This window comes from Pseudorca crassidens, chromosome 1, assembly GCF_039906515.1.
Source record: "Pseudorca crassidens isolate mPseCra1 chromosome 1, mPseCra1.hap1, whole genome shotgun sequence".
NCBI classification, from domain to species: domain Eukaryota; kingdom Metazoa; phylum Chordata; class Mammalia; order Artiodactyla; family Delphinidae; genus Pseudorca; species Pseudorca crassidens.
In genome coordinates this window covers 145,362,405-145,382,306 of record NC_090296.1, presented here as the reverse complement: position 1 = coordinate 145,382,306, position 19,902 = coordinate 145,362,405, and the positions used below count along the sequence as shown (strand labels likewise).

Genomic DNA, 19,902 nt, shown 5'->3' with positions numbered 1-19,902 from the left:
CCGAGCAAAATAAAGTGATGTTATTGGAGCCCATATTTGCAAAGGCTTGCACAAAGAGGCATTAAGCTGAAATTACTGCAATGTGCCCAAAACATGAGGATGACCAAAAACTGTTTATAGGAATTTAAATGTCAAACTGATTTTCTTATGAAATGGGTTGTGATGCATATTCTGCTTCATCTCAATGAGACTTTATTAACATGGCAGTCACACGTGCACAGCCCCAGCTCAGCTTCAGGTGTCTGATTGCCTGCGTTGCAGTCCTGACTCCACTACTTTTGAGCCATCTGACCTTGGACAAATTACTAAACCTCTGTCAGCCTCCATATCTTCGTCTGTTAAATGGGGGTATTAAGAGGACCTGCAACTTTCAAGTTGTGAGGACACCTTGTTTTCACATGAAATGATGTATGTGAAGAACACTCAACTCAGCTTTGGGGCTGAAGGAAAATTCAAGGTGGCCAGGTAGGCGAAGAATGTGCTATAAATAGGGCATATGGATGGAGGGGACATATGTAGGGGCAGGATGAAGAAATACAACTCAGTGGTGGGCAAAGGGAGAACAGGCAGAGAGGCAAGAACAGAGGAAGTGATAAACTATCACTTTGCTAAGATTTGATAAGAAAGGAAGAGAAAAGTTGGCATATACGAGTCAGGAGTGTGTTAACTCTTGCACACACTCCCTTCTTAACAATAGGCTTGACATCCCTGGGGCTTATCTAAGAAGAAAGGTGAAAAGCAGCAGATACATCCATGAGGGCTCATTCATTCGATTTACTCCAAGGTATCCTCCTCCTTAAAGAGACCACTTACCAGTTCTTTATCCCTCCCCTTAGGCTGAGACAGGTGAGAAGGCATTCATGAAGTGCCCACATGATCATGATGGACAGCTTCCCGGAAAGAGACTTAGATCGGTTACAAAATAAATACTTCTGGAAGGATTACTGCTCCTCCTTGGCTATCAAGGCCACCAGTGCTGCCTGCACCTCTCCCGCTTGGGCTGGGGGCAGCAGACAGTCTCGGATGACGGCCAGAGCCGCCGCCTCTGTCAGGCTGCTGAAGTCCTGGGACGTTTTGACAGGGAGGTGCCCGGCCAGCTCACAGAGGGCAACATTGAAGGCCTCGCCTTCCTTTATCCCAAAGCTGGACTTCCGGGCCCAAAGAATTACTCGGACCCCCGTGAGGGCTGAGGAAGATGATGTCTTTCCAGGTGGAGCCCCCCGGGTCACAAACAAGTTATGTGCAATCTCGTGGTCAGCCAGATAGTCAGTGGCCCGACATACCCTGCTTATCAAGGCTTCCAAGTCGGGCCCTGGCCCGCTTGTATAAAAGAGGAAGCCAGGAGCTGGGAGGTCCTGGAGCAGATGCAGACGGCCCTCAGGATCCAGGGGTTTGCTTGGGGCCCCCTCCACGGGCAGTCTGTGGGCCAAGTAATAGCCATGCAGGTGGAGGTGGTTCACTGAGGCCAGGCCACCCAGGCTGTTGAAGCCGACTCGGAAGCCTGGGTGTGAGCTCAGCAGCACAGCTTCAACCCCGGCCTGCAGTGCCCCTGGCAGCAGGCGCTGGGGGAGCCCTCGGGTGGGCTCGGGCACCAGCAGCACGTGGCCCCACTCCAAGGGGCTGACATTGATCACCACGAGGATGTCGTCTTGCTGGAGAGCACTGGGGAGATCGGCCTTCCGGTGCAAGCGGAAGAGGACTTCTCCTGGCCGGATCTGGTTGAAGTTAAACTGTTCAGGGTCAAACGCCTGCCTCACGCTCCTGATGTTCTGGGGGCTCCTTCTTTGCACACCTCGCTCCACATTCAGCTGAGCAACAAAACCCACGGCACCAGGAAGCGTTTGGGTCTGCAGCTCCCCCAGACAGTAGCGGAACAGCCCCAGCTCCATCCGCTGCCTCCAGGCCAAGCAGAGGGCAGAGTCAAAGCGAGACAGTGGCAGTGTGTCCAGAAGGCTGGGTCCGCTCCTTGGCCACTGAATCCCTTCTGGCACGAGTTCCTTCTGCCCATAGACAAAGTCAGGAATGCCGTGCCCTCCCCAGTCCTCACTGTTTGGAGGTAGCAAATAGGAAGTTTCATTTGAACCATGTGGAATAGCCATGGGGCTGACCTGAAACAATCATAAGGTGAAAAATACATGATGCTATCCCATTTCCAAAGATTTTATTTTTATTATTTATTTATTTATTTGGCCGTGCCACGCAGCTGGCGGGATATCAGTTCCCTGACCAGGGGCTGAACCTGGGCCATGGCAGTGAAAGCCCCAAATTCTAACCACTAGGCCACCAGGGAACTCTCCTATTTTTATTTTCAAATAACCTTTACTTTTTGCTCTGATTACAAAAGTAATATATGCCTCTGGTAAAATATTCTGAAAACAAAGAAATCACTCATAATTATCACCTGCAGATTAGCATACATTTTTACTGAATTAAAAATATAAATCAAATTCTCTTTCTAAAAATTATATATATTGAGTAAACTTTCTTAATGGATTAAAAAAATAAAGATAAATTACAACCCTATTCCAGTGCCCAGGGAAAAATCACAATTTACATTTAGCCTCATTTTCATATGTAGGTGGACCTTGACTTTTTTTTTTTGCCTGTGCCATGTGGCATCTAGGATCTTAGTTCCCCAACCAGGGATCAAACCTGTGCCCCCTGCATTGGGAGTGCGGAGTCTTAACCACTGGACCACAGGGAAGTCCCGGATCTTAATTTTTTAACAAATCTTTAACTGCTGTACATTTAGGTTGCTGCCAATTTCATACTATTATATACAATGTTGTGATGAACATCCTGTGTATCTATCTTTGCAGATGTTTTTATTTTCCTTTAAAATAAAATCTTAGTAGACCACTGGTCAGAGGAGGCTCATGGCTCAGGCTTTTGACAGTGTGTCAAACTGCCCTCCAGAAAACTGCACCAGTGTTCCAGTGCATGAGAATGGCCAAGGTTTCAAAGCTGACCACTCCTTCGTGGGAACAGCTTTTCCACTGTTGTGTAGTGATTCCAAATGGCCATACATAGAACCATTTGGGTGAGGATGGCCCATCATAAGTGCCCTAGGCCAATCCTTTAAGGTAGAAATATAGTTGCCTGTCTTCATCTCCCACTGGGTCCCTGGAGCCCTGTGGACCCAGAAGTGTCAGGGAGATGACCTGCTGTTGGCCCAGATGGGACTTCAGAATGAAGCTTACCTCAGTAGAGTTGCCTCAGTACAAGTTTGGGTACCCTCAGCTCTGCTGGTCCAGAAACTTCATATTAGTAAAACAGAAAAAACAAAGAACATACAAAACAACATATTAAAAGTCAAGCTGAGTTTAATGAGTATAGAGTTTCAGTTTTGTAAGATGAAAAAGTTCTAGAGACTGGCGGCACAACGATGGGAATATACTTAACACTACTGAATTGCACACTTAGAAATGGTTAAGGTGGTAAATCTTATGCGTTTTTTACCACAATAAAAAAATTTTTTTAAACTCGAGCTAAGCATAATATTGACAATAAAACATAAAATCTTTAATTATTCTATTTAAAGTGAGCCCAAGACATTTCTCCAAAGATACACAAATGTCCAACAAGCACATGAAAAGCTGCTCAACATCACTAATTAGGGAAATGCAAATCAAAGTCACAGTAAGATACCACTTAACATCCTTTAGGATGGCTACTATCAAAAACAGAAAATAACATGTGTTGGCAAGGATATGGAGAATTGGAACCCTTGTGCACTGCTGGTGGGAATGTAAAGTGATGCAGCTGCTATGGAAAACAGTACAGCAGCTCCTCAAAAAATTAAAAATAGAATTACTATATGATCCAGCAATCCCACTTCTGGGTATATATCCAAAAGAACCAAAAGCAGGGTCTCAAAAAGAGATATCTGTACACCCACTTTCATAGCAGCATTATTCACAATAGCCAAAAGGTGGAAGCAACTTAAGTATCCATTGATAGATAAATGGATAAACAAGATGCAGTATAGACAGACAATGGAATGTTATTCAGCCTTAAAAAGCACGAAATGCTAACATGTTACAACACGGATGGACCTTCAGGACATTATGCTAAGTGAAATGAGCCAGTCACCAAAGGACAAATATTGTGAGTCCACTTATATAAGAGACCTAAAGTGCTCAAATTCATAGAGACAGAAAGTAGAATCGTGGTTCCCAAGGGCTGGCGGGAGGAGAAAATGAGGAATTGTTTGTTGTTTAATGGGCATAGAGTTTCAGTTTTGCAAGAACGAAAGAGGTCTGGAGATTGGCTACCAAACAATGTGAATATATTTAACACTACTGAACTATACACTCAGAAATGGTTAAGGTGTTAAATTTTATGCTATGTGTGTTTTTTTTTTAACTTTTGAAGACTGCCATATTTTTTTTAAATAAATAAATAAATTTATTTATTTATATTTGGTTGCGTTGGGTCTTTGTTGGTGAGCACGGGCTTCCTCTAGTTGCGGTGGGCGGGGGCTACTCTTCATTGTGGTACACGGGCTTCTCACTGCAATGGCTTCTCTTGTTGACGAGCATGGACTCTAGGCGAGCGGGCTTCAGTAGTTGTGGCACACGGGCTTCAGTAGTTGTGGCTCACGGGCTCTAGATCACAGGCTCAGTAGTTGTGGCGCATGGGCTTAGTTGCTCCGCGGCATGTGGGATCTTCCCAGACCAGGGCTCAAACCCGTGTCCCCTGCATTGGCAGGCGGATTCTTAACCACTGCGCCACCAGGGAAGTCCCTATGCTACGTGTTTTTTATTTATTTTATTTTTATTTTTTTAAAGCTTAGTGGTATTTTTACGGAGGAATTTTTTTAAATTAATTAATTAATTTATTTTTGGCTGTGTTGGGTCTTCGTTTTCTGTGCGAGGGCTTTCTCTAGTTGTGGCCAGTGGGGGCCACTCTTCATTGCGGTGCACGGGCCTCACTGTCGTGGCCTCTCTTGTTGCAGAGCACAGGCTCCAGACGCGCAGGCTCAGTAGTTGTGGCTCATGGGCCTACTTGCTCTGCGGCATGTGGGACCTTCCCACACCAGGGCTCGAACCCGTGTCCCCTGCATTGGCAGTCAGATTCTAAACCACTGCGCCACCAGGGAAGCCCTGATATGTGTTTTTTTTTTTTTTTTCCTGCGGTACGCGGGCCTCTCACTGTTGTGGCCTCTCCCGTTGCGGAGCACAGGCTCTGGACGCGCAGGCTCAGCGGCCATGGCTCATGGGCCCAGCCGCTCCGTGGCATGTGGGATCCTCCCAGACCAGGGCACGAACCTGTGTCCCCTGCGGACCAGGGCACGAACCCGTGTCCCCTGCATTGGCAGGCGGACTCTCAACCACTGTGCCACCAGGGAAGCCCCTGCTACATGTTTTTTAATTACAACTTTTAAAATATCAAGATGGTAAATTTCATGTTATGTATTTTTTGTGTGTGTGTGTGGTACGCAGGCCTCTCACTGTTGTGGCCTCTTCCATTGCGGAGCACAGGCTCCAGACGCACAGGCTCAGCGGCCATGGCTCATGGGCTCAGCTGCCCCGCAGCATGTGGGATCCTCCCGGACCGGGGCACGAATCTGTGTCCCCTGCATCGGCAGGCGGACTCTCAACCACTGCGCCACCAGGGAAGCCCCATGTTATGTATATTTTACCACAACTTGAAAAAATTTAAGTGGGTCTCAAAATAGATTTAAGAAATCCAACCATTTGATGAGCTAAACCTAAGTATTCACTTACTCTCTCATTCACTCATTCATTCATTAATTCATTCAGAATCAATGCCTACGTCATCCCCACTGTTGATACTCTGGGGCCACCTCTTCTGTGCACCCTGCTCCACGTTCAGCTGAGCCACAAAACCCAAGTACTTATGAAGTAACTGCTGTGTATGAGGCAATGGGGAAATTGTAGCAAATAAAGAGAACAAAGTCCACACATATCCTTATGGAGCTTACATCCCGGGGTGGAGTCAGATGATAAGCAAAAGGAAAATATTAACTACCTGTGGTGAGAGCATTTTGTGGGAAATAAACAAGTGATACAACAGAGGGTGACTAAGGGGTGGGATCAGGGCATCCCACTTCTACAAGAGGGCGGGGCAGGGCCCTCTGAAATGACAGCTGAACTAAGACAGGAAGGATGAGAAAAGGCCTACAATGAAGAGCTGAGGAAAGTGTACTCTAAGCAAAGGAAATTGTAAGTCCAAGGCCATAAGTCTCGCAGGGCAGGTGGGTGGCCTGTTCAAGGAACAGAAAGGAGGTAGTGTTACTGAGGTATGGCCGACCAAGGGACGGGGCCCCCCCATGAGGCTGGAGAGGAAGGCAGGGGCCAGATTAGCTGCAGGGCCTTATGCCTCATGGTCAGGAACTTGGATTTTATTCTAAACGGAGTAAGAAATCACTGGCAGGTTCTAAGTATAAGGATCGTCTGGTATTTTATAAACTTTTTTCTAACTGTTGTGTGGAAAATAGATTGTAGGGGAGCAAAGGGGAAGCAGAGATCACTTTGGAGGCCACTCTGGTGGCCAGGTGAGCAGTGAGGGCGACTGGACAACACAGATGGCAACAGAGACAAAGGAGCTGGGGATATGGGTCATGTTTTGAAGGCTGAACCAACAGGGCCTGCTGACAGGCTGACTATGGGGACTGACAGAAAAGGAAGAGCTGGGAGTGACTCGGCATCAGGAACTAGGCACTGCAGTGGCATTTACAGAGATGGAGATGCTGGGGAGGTGCGGTGAGAATAGGTTGACTAGAGGAAGGGAGAAACCAAGAGTTCAGTTTTGATTATTGACTCTGAGATGCAGCCTGGGCATCTAAGAAAAGTGGTGTAGGCAGTAGGACAGTCAAACCTGGAGGTTAAGGGTAAGGTCTGGGCTAGATACAAATTTGGAGTAACATTAAAAGCCAGGGGTTAGGACCAAGGACCTAGGGCCAAGATGATACCAAAAGGCTAAAAATATGAGTAAAGACATATCAGTCAATAGAATCAATAGAAGGTGGGTATGGGGCTTCCCTGATGGTGCAGTGGTTGAGGGTCCGCCTGCCGATGCAGGGGACGCGGGTTCGTGCCCCGGTCCGGGAAGATCCCACATGCCGCGGAGCGGCTGGGCCCGTGAGCCATGGCCGCTGAGCCTGTGCGTCAGGAGCCTGTGCTCCGCAGCAGGAGAGGCCACAGCAGTGAGAGGCCCGCGTACCGCAAAAAGAAAAAAAAAAAAAGAAAGTGGGTATGGTTGTATTTATATTCAAGTGAACTAGGAGGCAAAAACAAAACCTAGGAATAAAGAGGAATACTTGAAAGTGACAAATCATAGTGACCACACAACAGGACTGAACCTACATAGGAAAACCAGGAGAAAGGGCACACTGTTCGCATGTCTGTGTTGTGTGAGGCATGGGTTGGGGGCTTTCCAAGTGCACTCAGGTGACCCTCACAACAAGCCTGTGTAGTCAGTATCATCCTGGCAGGAAAGTGAGAGATGTGGTTTTGGAGGCTGACAAGGTGTTTGAATTCTGGCTCTTCCATTCACTAGGGATGTGACCTTGAGCCCCTAGAACAAAGTCCATTTCCTCATCATGGCCTCCGGGCTCTCAAGGCTTAGCGGTGCCTCCCCCTCTTACCTCCTCCCAGACCACTCTTCCCTTGGCCTACTCTGCTGCTCACTCTTCCTAAACTTGCTCCTGCTCAGGGCCTTGGTGATTTATGTTCTCTCAGCCTAAAATACCCTCCTCCCAGGTATTCTTCACATGCCTGGCTCATTTAGGTCTCAAACATCAAACAACAAATATCACCACGTCAGACAAACCCTGTGTGGCCATCCTATGTAATGTCTCAAGGAAAAGAGGAAGAGGGAAATAATATTACAAGCAGGGAATGAAATGTCTTGGAAAACAAAAAAAAGTTAGAATTCACAAATCCAAGGGAGGGTATTTTAATAAAAAAATGATCAATGAACAAACCTTTGAAAGATCCAACCAAGAAACAAAATAATTGTTTTGTTTAAAAATAGCACTACGAGTTATTTTTAAATCAGCCACTCAGTTTTATCACTGTGTCAAGGGTTGATCGGGCACAGGAAGGACAATACGCTAACCAGACTTACCAGGGACTGCTGGATGACTCAGAATAACTATTTAATAATTTATGGACTTCCCTGGTGGCACAGTGATTAAGAATCCACCTGCCAATGCAGGGGACACAGGTTCGAGCCCTGGTCCGGGAACATCCCACATGCCATGGAGCAACGAAGCCTGTGCGCCACAACTACTGAGCCTGCACTCTAGAGCCCATAAGCCACAATTACTGAGGCCCACACGCCTAGAGCCCGAGCTCCGCAACGAGAGAAGCCACCACAATGAGAAGCCCGTGCACTGCAATGAAGACCCAAGGCAACCAAAAATAAATAAATAAACAAATTTGTATTAAAAAAATTATACCACATTAAAGCTGAAAACAAACAACAATAAAAGATAATTAACCTCGGAGCATGCCTCCTCAGCTTCTGGAAGTTCCATGACTGGCAGCGAACGCTGGTGCGAGACCAGCCTACCAGGGAGAGAATCTGCAGAGACATATATACATGGAAGCCACCTGCCATGTGTAAGGTACCTTATGGAAAGACTCAAATGGCAAAGAACTGATTGAGACTTCCAGCCAACAAGCAGTGAGGAAGTGACCTGCTCAGTCCACTAGCTTGTGAGGAGCTGGCTCCTGCCAACAACAGGCTAGCAGAGAAACGTGGCTGTGAATGGAGGGAAGGAAATGCTGTCAAAGCTTCAGAACTGGAAGTTTCAGACATGGATCAGAGAGTACCTTCAAGATGGTGGAGGAGTAAGACATGGAGATCACCTTCATCCCCACAAATACATCAAAAGTACATCTACATGTGGAACAACTCCTACAGAACACCTACTGAATGCTGGCAGAAGACCTCAGACTTCCCAAAAGGCAAAAAACTCCCCACGTACCTGGCCATGTGGTAGAAAGGGTCTTGGTGCTCCGGCCGGCTACCAGGCCGGAGCCTCTGAGGTGGGAGAGCCGAGTTTGGGACGCTAGACCACCAGAGACCTCCTGGCCCCATGTAATATCAATCGGCGAGAGCTCTCCCAGAGAACTTCATCTCAACACTAACACCCAGATCCACTGAACGACTAGCAAGTTCCAGTGCTGGACACCCCATGCCAAACAACTAGACAGGAACACAACCCCACCCATTAGCAGAGAGGCTGCCTAAAATCATACTAAGTTCACAGACACCCCAAAACACAACACTGGACATGGTCCTGCTCACCAGAAGGACAAGATCCAACCTCATCCACCAGTCCCCCCCCACAGGGAAGCCTACACAACCCACTGAACCAACCTTACCCACTGGGGGCAGACACCAAAAACAACAGGAACTACGAACATGCAACCTGCGAAAAGGAGACCCTAAACACAGTAAGTTAAGCAAAATGAAAAGACAGAGAAATACGCAGCAGATGAAGGAGCAAGGCAAAAACCCACCAGACCAAACAAATGAAGAGGAAACAGGCAATTTACCTGAAAAAGAATTCAGAGTCATGATAGTAAAGATGATCCAAAATCTTGGAAATAGAATGGAGAAAATACAAGAAACATTTAACAAGGACCTAGAAGAACTAAAGAGCACACAAACAATGATGAACACCACAAAAAATGAAATAAAAAATTCTCTACAAGGAATCAATAGCAGAATAACTGAGGCAGAAGAATGGATAAGTGACCTGGAAGATAAAATAGTGGAAATAACTACCACAGAGCAGAATAAAGAAAAAAGAATGAAAAGAATTGAGGACAGTCTCAGAGGCCTCTGGGACAACATTAAACGCACCAACATTAGAATTATAGGGGTCCCAGAAGAAGAAGAGAAAAAGAAAGGGTCTGAGAAAATATTTGAAGAGATTATAGTTGAAAACGTCCCTAATATGGGAAAGGAAAGAGTCAATCAAGTCCAGGAAGCGCAGAGAGTCCCATACAGGATAAATCCAAGGAGAAACATGCCAAGACACATATAAATCAAACTATCAAAAATTAAATACAAAGAAAAAATATTAAAAGCAGCAAGGGAAAAGCAACAAATAACAGAAGGGAATCTCCATAAAGTTAACAGCTGATCTTTTAGCAGAAACTCTGCAAACCAGAAGGGAGTGGCAGGACATATTTAAAGTGATGAAAGGGAAAAACCTACAACCAAGATTACTCTACCCAGCAAGGATCTCATTCAGATTCGACAGAGAAATTAAAACCTTTACACTGGGCTTCCCTGGTGGCGCAGTGGTTGAGAGTCCACCTGCTGATGCAGGGGACGTGGGTTCGTGCCCCGGTCTGGGAAGATCCCACATGCCGCGGAGCGGCTGGACCCGTGAGCCATGGCCGCTGAGCCTGCGCGTTCGGAGCCTGTGCTCCGCAACGGGAGAGGCCACAACAGTGACAGGCCTGCGAACCCAAAAAAAAACCTTTACAGACGAGCAAAAGCTAAGAGAATTCAGCACCACCAAACCAGCTTTAAAACAAATGCTAAAGGAACTTCTCTAGGCAGGAAACACAAGAGAAGGAAAAGACCTACAATAACAAACCCAAAACAATTGAGAAAATGGTAATAGGAACATACATATCGATAATTACCTTAAATGTAAATGGATTAAATGCTCCAACCAAAAGACACAGACTGGCTGAATGGATACAAAAATAAGACCCATACATATGCTGTCTACAAGAGACCCACTTCAGACCCAGGGACACATACAGACTGAAAGTGAGGGAATGGAAAAAGATATTCCATGCAAATGGAAATCAAAAGAAAGCTGGAGTAGCAATTCTCATATTAGACAAAACAGACTTTAAAATAAAGACTATTACAAGAGACAAAGAAGGACACTACATAATGATCAAGGGATCAATCCAAGAAGAAGATATAACAATTGTAAATATTTACGCACCCAACATAGGAACACCTCAATACATAAGGCAAATCTAACAGTCATAAAAGGGGAAATTGACAGTAACACAAAAATAGTAGGGGACTTTAACACCCCACTTTCACCAATGGACACATCAGTCAAAATGAAAATAAATAAGGAAACACAAGCTTTAAATGATACATTAAACAAGATGGACTTAATTGATATTTATAGGACATTCCATCCAAAAACAACAGAATACACTTTCTTCTCAAGTGCTCATGGAACATTCTCTAGGATAGATCATATCTTGGGTCACAAATCAAGTCTTGGTACATTTAAGAAAACTGAAATCGTATCTATCAAGCATCTTTTCTGACCACAATGCTATGAGACTAGATATCAATTACAGGAAAAAACTGTAAAAAATACAAACACATGGAGGTTAAACAATACTAAATAACCAAGAAATCACTGAAGAAATCAGAGGAAATCAAAAAATACCTAGAAACAAATGACAATGGAAACATGACAACCCAAAACCTATGGGATGCAGCAAAAGCAGTTTTAAGAGGGAAGTTTACAGCAATACAATCCTACCTCAAGAAACAAGAAAAATCTCAAATAAACAACCTAACCTTACACTTAAAGCAATTAGAGAAAGAAGAACAAAAAACCCCCCTAAGTTAGCAAAAGGAAATAAATCATAAAGATCAGATCAGAAATAAAGGAAAAAGAAATAAAGGAAATGACAGCAAAGATCAATGAAAGTAAAAGCTGGTTCTTTGAGAAGATAAACAAAACTGATAAACCATTAGCCAGACTCATCAAGAAAAAAAGGGAGAAGACTCAAATCAATAGAATTAGAAATGAAAAAGGAGAAGTAACAACTGACACTGCAGAAATACAAAGGATCATGAGAGATCACTACAAGCAACTATATGCCAATAAAATGGACAACCTGGAAGAAATGGACAAATTCTTAGAAAAGCACAACCTTCCAAGAGTGAACCAGGAAGAAATAGAAAATATAAACAGACCAATCACAAGCACTGAAATTGAGACTGTGATTAAAAATTTTCCAACAAACAAAAGTGCAGGACCAGATGGATTCACAGGTGAATTCTATCAAACATATAGAGAAGAGCTAACACTTATCCTTCTAAAACTCTTCCAAAGTATAGCAAAGGGAGGAACACTCCCAAACTCATTCTACGAGGCCACCATCACCCTGATACCAAAACCAGGCAAAGATGTCACAAAAAAAGAAAACTACAGGTCAATATCACTGGTGAACACAGATGCAAAAATCCTCAACAAAATACTAGCAAACAGAATCCAGCAGTACATTAAAAGGATCATACACCATGATCAAGTGGGGTTTATCCCAGGAATGCAAGGATTCTTCAGTATACGCAAATCAATCAATGTGATACACCATATTAATAAACTGAAGGATAAAAACCATATGATAATCTCAACAGATGCAGAAAAAGCTATTGACAAAATTCAATACCCATTTATGATAAAAACTCTCCAGAAAGTAGGCACAGAGGGAACTTACCTCAACATAATAAAGGCCATATATGACAAACGCACAGCCAACATTGTTCTCAATGGTGAAAAACTGAAACCATTTTCACTAAGATCAGGAACAAGACAAGGTTGCCCACTTTCACTACTAGTATTCAACATAGTTTTGGAAGTTTTAGCCACAGCAATCAGAGAAGAAAAAGAAATAAAAGGAATCCAAATTGGAAAAGAAAAAGTAAAACTGTCACTGTTTGCAGATGACATGATACTTTACATAGAGAATCCTTAAGATGCTACCAGAAAACTACTAGAGCTAATCAATGAATTTGGTAAAGTGGCAGGATACAAAATTAATGCACAGAAATCTCTTGCATTCCTATACATTAACAACAAAAGATCAGAAAGAGAAATTAAGTAAACACTCCCATTTACCACTGCAACAAAAAGAATAAAATACCTAGGAATAAACCTACCTAAGGAGACAAAAAACTATAAGACACTGATGAAAGAAATTAAAGATGATACAAACAGATGGAGAGATATACCATGTTCTTGCATTGGACGAATCAACACTGTGAAAATGGCTATACTACCCAAAGCAATCTACAGATTCAATGCAATCCCTATCAAACTACCAATGGCATTTTTCACAGAACTAGAACAAAAAATTTCACAATTTGTATGGAAACACAAAAGACCCTGAAAAGCCAAAGCAATCTTGAGAAAGAAAAATGGAGCTGGAGGAATCAGGGTCCCTGACTTCAGATTATACTACAAAGCTACAGTAATCAAGACAGTATGGTACTGGCACAAAAACAAAAATATAGATCAATGGAACAGGATAGAACAGGAACAGGATAGAAAGGACAGAATGGAACAGGATAGAAAGCCCAGAGATAAACTCATGCACATATGGTCACCTTATCTTTGATAAAGGAGGCAAGAATATACAATGGAGAAAAGACAGCCTCTTCAATAAGTGGTCCTGGGAAAACTGGACAACTACATGTAAAAGAATGAAATTAGAACACTTCCTAACACCATACACAAAAATAACCTCAAGTAGATTAAAGACCTAAATATAAGGCCAGACACTATAAAACTCTTAGGGGAAAATACAGGCAGAACACTCTATGACATAAATCATAGCAAGATCCTTTTTGACCCATCCCCTAGAGAAATGGAAGTAAAAACAAAAATAAACATATGAAATCTAACGAAACTTAAAAGCTTATGCACAGCAAGGGAAACCATAAACAAGACAAAAAGACAGCCCTCAGAATGGGAGAAAATATTTGCAAGTGAAGCAACTGACAAAGGATTAATCTCCAAAATATACAAGCAGCTCAAGCAGCTCATGCAGCTCAGTATCAAAAAAACAAACAACCCAATGCAAAGATGGGCAGAAGACCTAAACAGACATTTCTCCAAAGAAGATATACAGATTGCCAACAAACACATGAAAGGATGCTCAATATCACTAATCATTAGAGAAATGCAAATCAAACTACAATGAGGTATCACCTCACACGGGTCAGAATGGCCATCATCAAAAAATCTACAGAGAAGAAGGTGAAGGCCTCCAAGAAGAAGAAACGCTCCAAGGCCAAAGCTGAGAGGGAAGCATCCCCTGCGGACCTTCCCATTGACCTGAACGAGCCCACGTACTGTCTGTGCAATCAGGTCTCCTATGGAGAGATGATCGGCTGTGACAATGACGAGTGCCCCATCGAGTGGTTCCACTTCTCCTGCGTGGGGCTGAACCATAAACCCAAGGGCAAGTGGTACTGCCCCAAATGTTGAGGGGAGAACGAGAAGACCATGGACAAGGCCCTGGAGAAGTCCAAAAAGGAGTGGGCCTACAACAGGTAGTGGCGGGCCTGGCTGGACCGAGGCGAGCAGGGCGAGCTGTGTATTTATTGCATCGCCACCTGGATGGGCGCAGGGACTGCACGTGTAGCCTTCTGAAGACTGTTGGATGAGGAGCTGTTCCTCTCGTGGGATGACCAGGGTTCTCTTTGCTTTTCCGTTGGTGCACATGTGTAACGAGAGAGTGGTCTATGGATCAGCATTTTAGAAACTGCAAATATAGGTTTGAATTAAAAAAACAAACAAACAAACAAACAATAAATGCTGGAGAGGGTGTGGAGAAAAGGGAACCCTCTTGCACTGCTGGTGGGAATGTAAATTGATACAGCCACTATGGAGAACAGTATGGAGGTTCCTTAAAAAACTAAATAGAACTACCATATGACCCAGCAATCCCACTACTGGGCAAATACCGAGACAACCATAATTCAAAAGGAGTCATGTACCACAATGTTCACTGCAGCACTATTTACAATAGCCACGACATGGAAAGCAACCTAAGTGTCCATTGGTGGATGAATGGATAAAGAAGATGTGGCATGGGCTTCCCTGGTGGCACAGTGGTTAGGAGTCCACCTGCCAATGCAGGGGACATGGGTTCATGCCCTGGTCTGGGAAGATCCCACATGCCACAGAGCAACTAAGCCTGTGCGTCACAACTACTGAGCCTGCGCTCTAGAGCCCACGAGCCACAGCTACTGAGCCCACGTGGCACAACTACTGAAGCCTGTGCACCTAGAGCCCGTGCTCCGCAACAAGAGAAGCCACCACAGCGAGAAGGCCGCGCACCACAACGAAGAGTAGCCCCCGCTCGCCACCACTAGAGAAAGCCCGTGCACAGCAACAAAGGAGCCAATGCAGCCAAAAATAAAAAAAATCAATAAATTAAAAAAAAAAGATGGGCACATATACACAATGGAATATTACTCACCCATAAAAAGAAACGAAATTGAGTTATTTGTAGTGAGGTGGGTGGACTTAGAGTCTTTTATCAGAGTGAAGTAAGTCAGAAAGAGAAAAACAAATACCGTATGCTGATACATATATATAGAATCTCAAAAAAAAAATGGTTCTGAAGAACCTAGGGGCAGGACAGGAATAAAGACATAAACGTAAAGAATGGACTTGAGGACACGGGGAGGGGGAAGGGTAAGATGGGACGAAGTGAGAGAGTGGCATGGACATATATGCACTACCAAATGTAAAACAGATAGCTAGTGGGAAGCAGCTGCATCGCACAGGGAGATCAGCTCGGTGTTTTGTGACCGCCTAGAGGAGTGGGATAGGGAGGGTGGGAGGGAGACGCAAGAGGGAGGGGATATGGGGATATATGTATACGTATAGCTGATTCACTTTGTTATACAGCAGCAACTAACACAACAATGTAAAGCAATTATACTCCAATAAAGATGTGGAAAAAAAAAATTAACCGCACCTCCACCTCCTCCACGCAGTAGCTTGTGATCCTCACCTTTTGGAACAGTGTAGGTTAATTCATTCATGCATACATCCAATAAATATTGAGAGCCTACCATGTGTCAAGCATTGTCCTAGGAGTTGAGAGGGGACAAGAGCAAATAGGTCAGCTTCGATCCCTGCCTCCCCCAGCATGCAGTCTGGACGCAGGGTGGGGTCAGAGGACAGCACGTAGGCTGGAATGAGTACAGCAGGGCGGATTCTTGAAAAGAGCCTTAGACTGGAGAGACGGCTTTGTAAATGACCGAGTCTAGACAAGTCACTGAACTCCCCTGAGCCTCTGCATTTCCAAATTTGTAAAACGGTAACTTACCTTAAAGAACTGTTGTAAGAACTGAAGCTATGCAGAGCGCTTCAGTGGGCCCTCAGTAAACGGCCTCAGTAGGCAGAAAGGTTATGGTTATTTCTGGAGAGGTGGTATGAGGGTTGCAACACGTACGGCAGGTGCTCGGTGGTAACGTCCGGGTGGAAGAGCCCTCGTTGGGCAGAGGGGCAGCCGACCGCCTCGGGCCACTCAGCGAGTCACAAGGTTTCTCGGTTACCCTTTGCTCCAAACACTTCCCTAATGCCCCTTACCGGTCTCCACACAAAGCCGCCCCGTCCCCCCCGCCACGCAATGCAGGTGAGGCAAACACGCTCGCCTTCCCCCGAAATCCTGCCGGGGCCATAGCGAGGTCGTGGCACCCTTAACGCCTGCGCAAGCTGCACGCAGGTACGCGGCGCGGCCCGTCCCGCCCATCCAGGAGGCGGGGTCGTGCGGCCTGGGCTCCGCCCTGGAACGTCCGGCCCCGCCGCGGGCCCCGCCTCCAGCTCGCCGGGAACTGCCTAGAGCCGGGATCCAGCTGGCTGAACCGGGCGGGGAGCGCCTGGGAACTTTAAAGGAGGGGGCGGGCCTGGGGGCGGTAGCCGCAGGAGCGGTTGCCGCGGGGACTGGGCGGTGACGCGGCCCGAGGGCGGAAGTGAGAAAGTTACCGGCGTCCCGAGAGGAGTTGGCGGAGCGGTACGCGCGGCGCGGCAATGGGGGGCTCGGGCAGTCGCCTGTCCAAGGAGCTGCTGGTCGAGTACCAGGTGCGTGAGACGCCAGTTCCCAGGGAGTTTGCGCGCGGCCCTGCGCTCGGGCGGTTGGGGGCGTCCCCGAGCGGCGGCAGGGCAGCGGCCGCGGCCTCTGGCCTCGGGCCGCCCGCTGACCCCCTGTCTTGTTTTGCCTTCCAGGACTTGACGTTCCTGACCAAACAGGAGATCCTCCTGTAAGTGCTGTCTCGAACCTCACCTCCGGGATCTTCTAGGGACGATTTCGGGGGTGGGGGGCGGGGGGAGGCTCTGTCTTACAGGTGGGCAAACTGAGGCCCCGCCAGAGGGAGCGGCAGGGGCCTGCCCGAGGTCAGGAGCTGAGCCCCGGAACTGGAGTGCAGGGCCCTGGGCGCTAGGCTGTGCCCTCTTCCCGGCACGACCTCCCCGCTGGCGCCGGCGGCCGCAGCTGTGCACCGTGGAGTCACCTCGCAGCTTCCAGCCAAAGTTGGGCGCTCTTTGACCTCGCTCTACTGGCTTCTGCATAACCGAAGTTCCTGCTCCAGTCCGGCAGGGGCTGCTGTAGTTCTGGGCTGCTTTACCTACTTGGGGAGCTTGGCTCCTCCTTTACCTGAATAATACAGTAACCGTTAACGCTTATTGAGCACTTGCCATGTGCCAGGCTGTGCTACGAGGTTGTCTACATTACCTAATTTAACCCTCACGACGGAGGTATGGGGACAATGAAACAGTTTGATAATTTGCCTAAGACTGAGTAGGAGAATTTGAACTGGGACTGGAACCCCCTTCCTAGCCGTGGGCAAGCTTTATGTGGCCAGGGCACTTGAGTGAGAAGATTACTGAGCTTCTCTGGGCAAAAGTAATCCCAGTGGGAATGAGATGGTGCCTAAGGAGGAGATAGTTCAGGGTAGCTGCTTTGAGGAGCAGCAGGAGATTCCTGAAATGAAATGAGAATGAGATTTCAGTTCAGCTCTTTTCATTTGTTCTTCAGGGCCAACTTCTGGCTCCTTCCCAGACCTCTCTGTCCCTCAGGAGGTCTAGAACCAGGGCCCAGTGCCTGGGACACAGTGGGCCCACAGTCAATACCCATTGCAAGAATGGACTCCCAGCCTATATTGTCTTGTGATACATCTCCTCTTGGCTTATGCCTGAGACTCAGACATACTGTGTGTGTGGCTTAGCTCCTCACCTGGTTTATAATGGGTAGCAAGGCAAGGAGTGGGGATGTAATACACTCAGGAAGGGACAACAACAGGTTCCCCTCCTTCTGCCAGAGCCCACAGGCGGTTTTGTGAGCTTCTTCCCCAGGAGCACCGGAGTGTGGAGGAGTCACTGCAGGCACGAGTGTCCTTGGAGCAGATCCTCAGCCTTCCAGAGCTCAAGGTGCCAGCCCCCCAGCCTCCCTCTGCTACTCCTTTTGAGATCATGTGGTCACTGGTCCCCATTCTAGTTTTTTCCCTTTTTAGCCCTGATTTCCTGGGGACTAGGGCTTTACCAATATCATCCAAGAGAATTATATAGAAGGGTGTTGTGCAACCTGGGATTCTCAGACATATTCTTGGAGGTTCAAACAAGTTTTATCCTTTAAGAGGAGTTGAATTACCTTATTAAAGCTTGAGAAACCCTGTTCCAGAGGCTGATTGCTCTCCATAGGGCTGCTGTGAAAATTGCTATGCAAAGTGCCTGGCCTAGTGCCTGTAACACGGTAAGTGCTCAGTGAAATGTTTTGTGTTTTAAAATAACCAGCCCATCTTGTCCTCTTTGCTTAGGATGCCTTCCTCTTCCTTCTGTGCTCCCAGGCCTGCCTTTGGGTTAAGCTCTGACTCCTGGGAAGCCATCCCCAGCTGGGTCATTGGTCCTCCTGAGCTCCGTGCTGGCCCCAAAGCACTGATCGTTCTCCCCTCGAGAGCCTGAACTGTTCCCTCCAGTTTCCCAGTGGGGTTTGAGTGTGTGACTTGGGCTGCATCCTGTGGCATTCATAGAGGGCTTTCTTGCCTAGGCCAACCCCTTCAAGGAGCGAATCTGCAGGGTCTTCTCCACTTCCCCAACCAGAGACAGCCTGAGCTTTGAGGACTTCTTGGACCTCCTCAGTGTATTCAGTGACACAGCCACCCCAGACATCAAGTCCCACTATGCCTTCCGCATCTTCGGTAAGAACCAGGGGCCGGGTGGAACACCACCCCTTCCAACATGGTCTTCGTGGGGGTACTGCTTGGGAGCTGGGGGTCAGGAGCTTGGAGCTCATCCTGACCACGTCCTTTCTGGCTTCCTGCGTCTGCTTTCTAGATTTTGATGATGACGGAACCTTGAACAGAGAAGACCTGAGCCAGCTCGTGAACTGCCTCACGGGAGAGGGGGAGGACACACGGCTCAGTGCCTCAGAGATGAAGCAGCTCATCGACAATGTGAGCAACGGGGCCGGGCTCGGCTGGGCCGGGCCGGGGAGCAGGAGGGAAGGGTTGGGCTTTGGCCTGAAGCTTTCCCTTTCCCAGATCCTAGAAGAGTCTGACATTGATAGGGATGGGACCATCAATCTTTCTGAATTCCAGCATGTCATCTCCCGCTCACCAGACTTTGCCAGGTATGACTGTGGTGCTCATTTGTTGCACTGAGTCTGCGACGTTATTATGGGAGGCGGTACCTGGGGTTAGAGAAAGCCTCCTGCTTCCTCTGAATGTAGTAGAGTAGCTATTCTTCTAGAGGGGACTCACAGATATGGGACACAGCCCATTCCAAAGGGTCTTAGGGGAGAGGTAGGGAAGTTTGGGTTTAGTCCCTACCTTCCTCTGCCAGCAGAAAACCTAATGCATTCTTCTTTTGTTCAGCTCCTTTAAGATTGTCCTGTGACAGGAGCCACAGCGTGTGTCCCAGCACCCTGTCGAAGAAACTTTCCACTGCTGAGCCACGGCCAAGGTTACCCCCGTGTTGCCAGGGCCGGCCAAGCTGGCCCAGCCTGGAGGTGGCACTGCGCAGTCTTGCTTGGGACAGGGGAGGGTCCTCCATGTCAAGGCTTCTCCCCTTCTCACTGTCACTGTCATCGCTGTTTGTGTTTCTGCTAGTCAATAATAAAGGTTTAGAAGTTT

At 46.8% G+C, this 19,902-nt stretch overlaps 2 protein-coding genes across 2 annotated transcripts; one reads left to right on the top strand and one right to left on the bottom strand.

Annotated features, from left to right (window-relative positions):
- Positions 1-754: 754 nt before the first annotated feature.
- On the bottom strand, positions 755-16,531 carry GDPGP1 (GDP-D-glucose phosphorylase 1). The gene is made up of 4 exons (XM_067696946.1): positions 16,104-16,531; positions 15,750-15,864; positions 3,201-3,257; positions 755-2,108 (listed from the first exon to the last, which is right to left on the bottom strand). Exon 4 carries the CDS (start codon positions 2,097-2,099, stop codon positions 942-944), a length of 1,158 nt encoding a protein of 385 aa, XP_067553047.1. The 5' UTR covers positions 2,100-2,108; positions 3,201-3,257; positions 15,750-15,864; positions 16,104-16,531; the 3' UTR covers positions 755-941.
- Positions 16,532-16,700: 169 nt separating this feature from the next.
- On the top strand, positions 16,701-19,902 carry CIB1 (calcium and integrin binding 1). Its single transcript, XM_067696969.1, has 7 exons — positions 16,701-16,858; positions 17,003-17,037; positions 18,094-18,202; positions 18,819-18,969; positions 19,106-19,224; positions 19,312-19,400; positions 19,645-19,902. Exons 1-7 carry the CDS (start codon positions 16,808-16,810, stop codon positions 19,664-19,666), a joined length of 576 nt encoding a protein of 191 aa, XP_067553070.1. The 5' UTR covers positions 16,701-16,807; the 3' UTR covers positions 19,667-19,902.

Bases quoted from the DNA above. Each gene is read 5' to 3' on its own strand.
- GDPGP1 (XM_067696946.1), bottom strand. From the start codon at position 2,099: ATGGCTATTCCACATGGTTCAAATGAAACTTCCTATTTGCTACCTCCA.
- CIB1 (XM_067696969.1), top strand. From the start codon at position 16,808: ATGGGGGGCTCGGGCAGTCGCCTGTCCAAGGAGCTGCTGGTCGAGTAC. The intron at 18,203-18,818 runs GTGCCAGCCCCC...TTTCTTGCCTAG, and splicing joins TCAGCCTTCCAGAGCTCAAG to GCCAACCCCTTCAAGGAGCG. The intron at 19,225-19,311 runs GTGAGCAACGGG...TCCCTTTCCCAG, and splicing joins TGAAGCAGCTCATCGACAAT to ATCCTAGAAGAGTCTGACAT.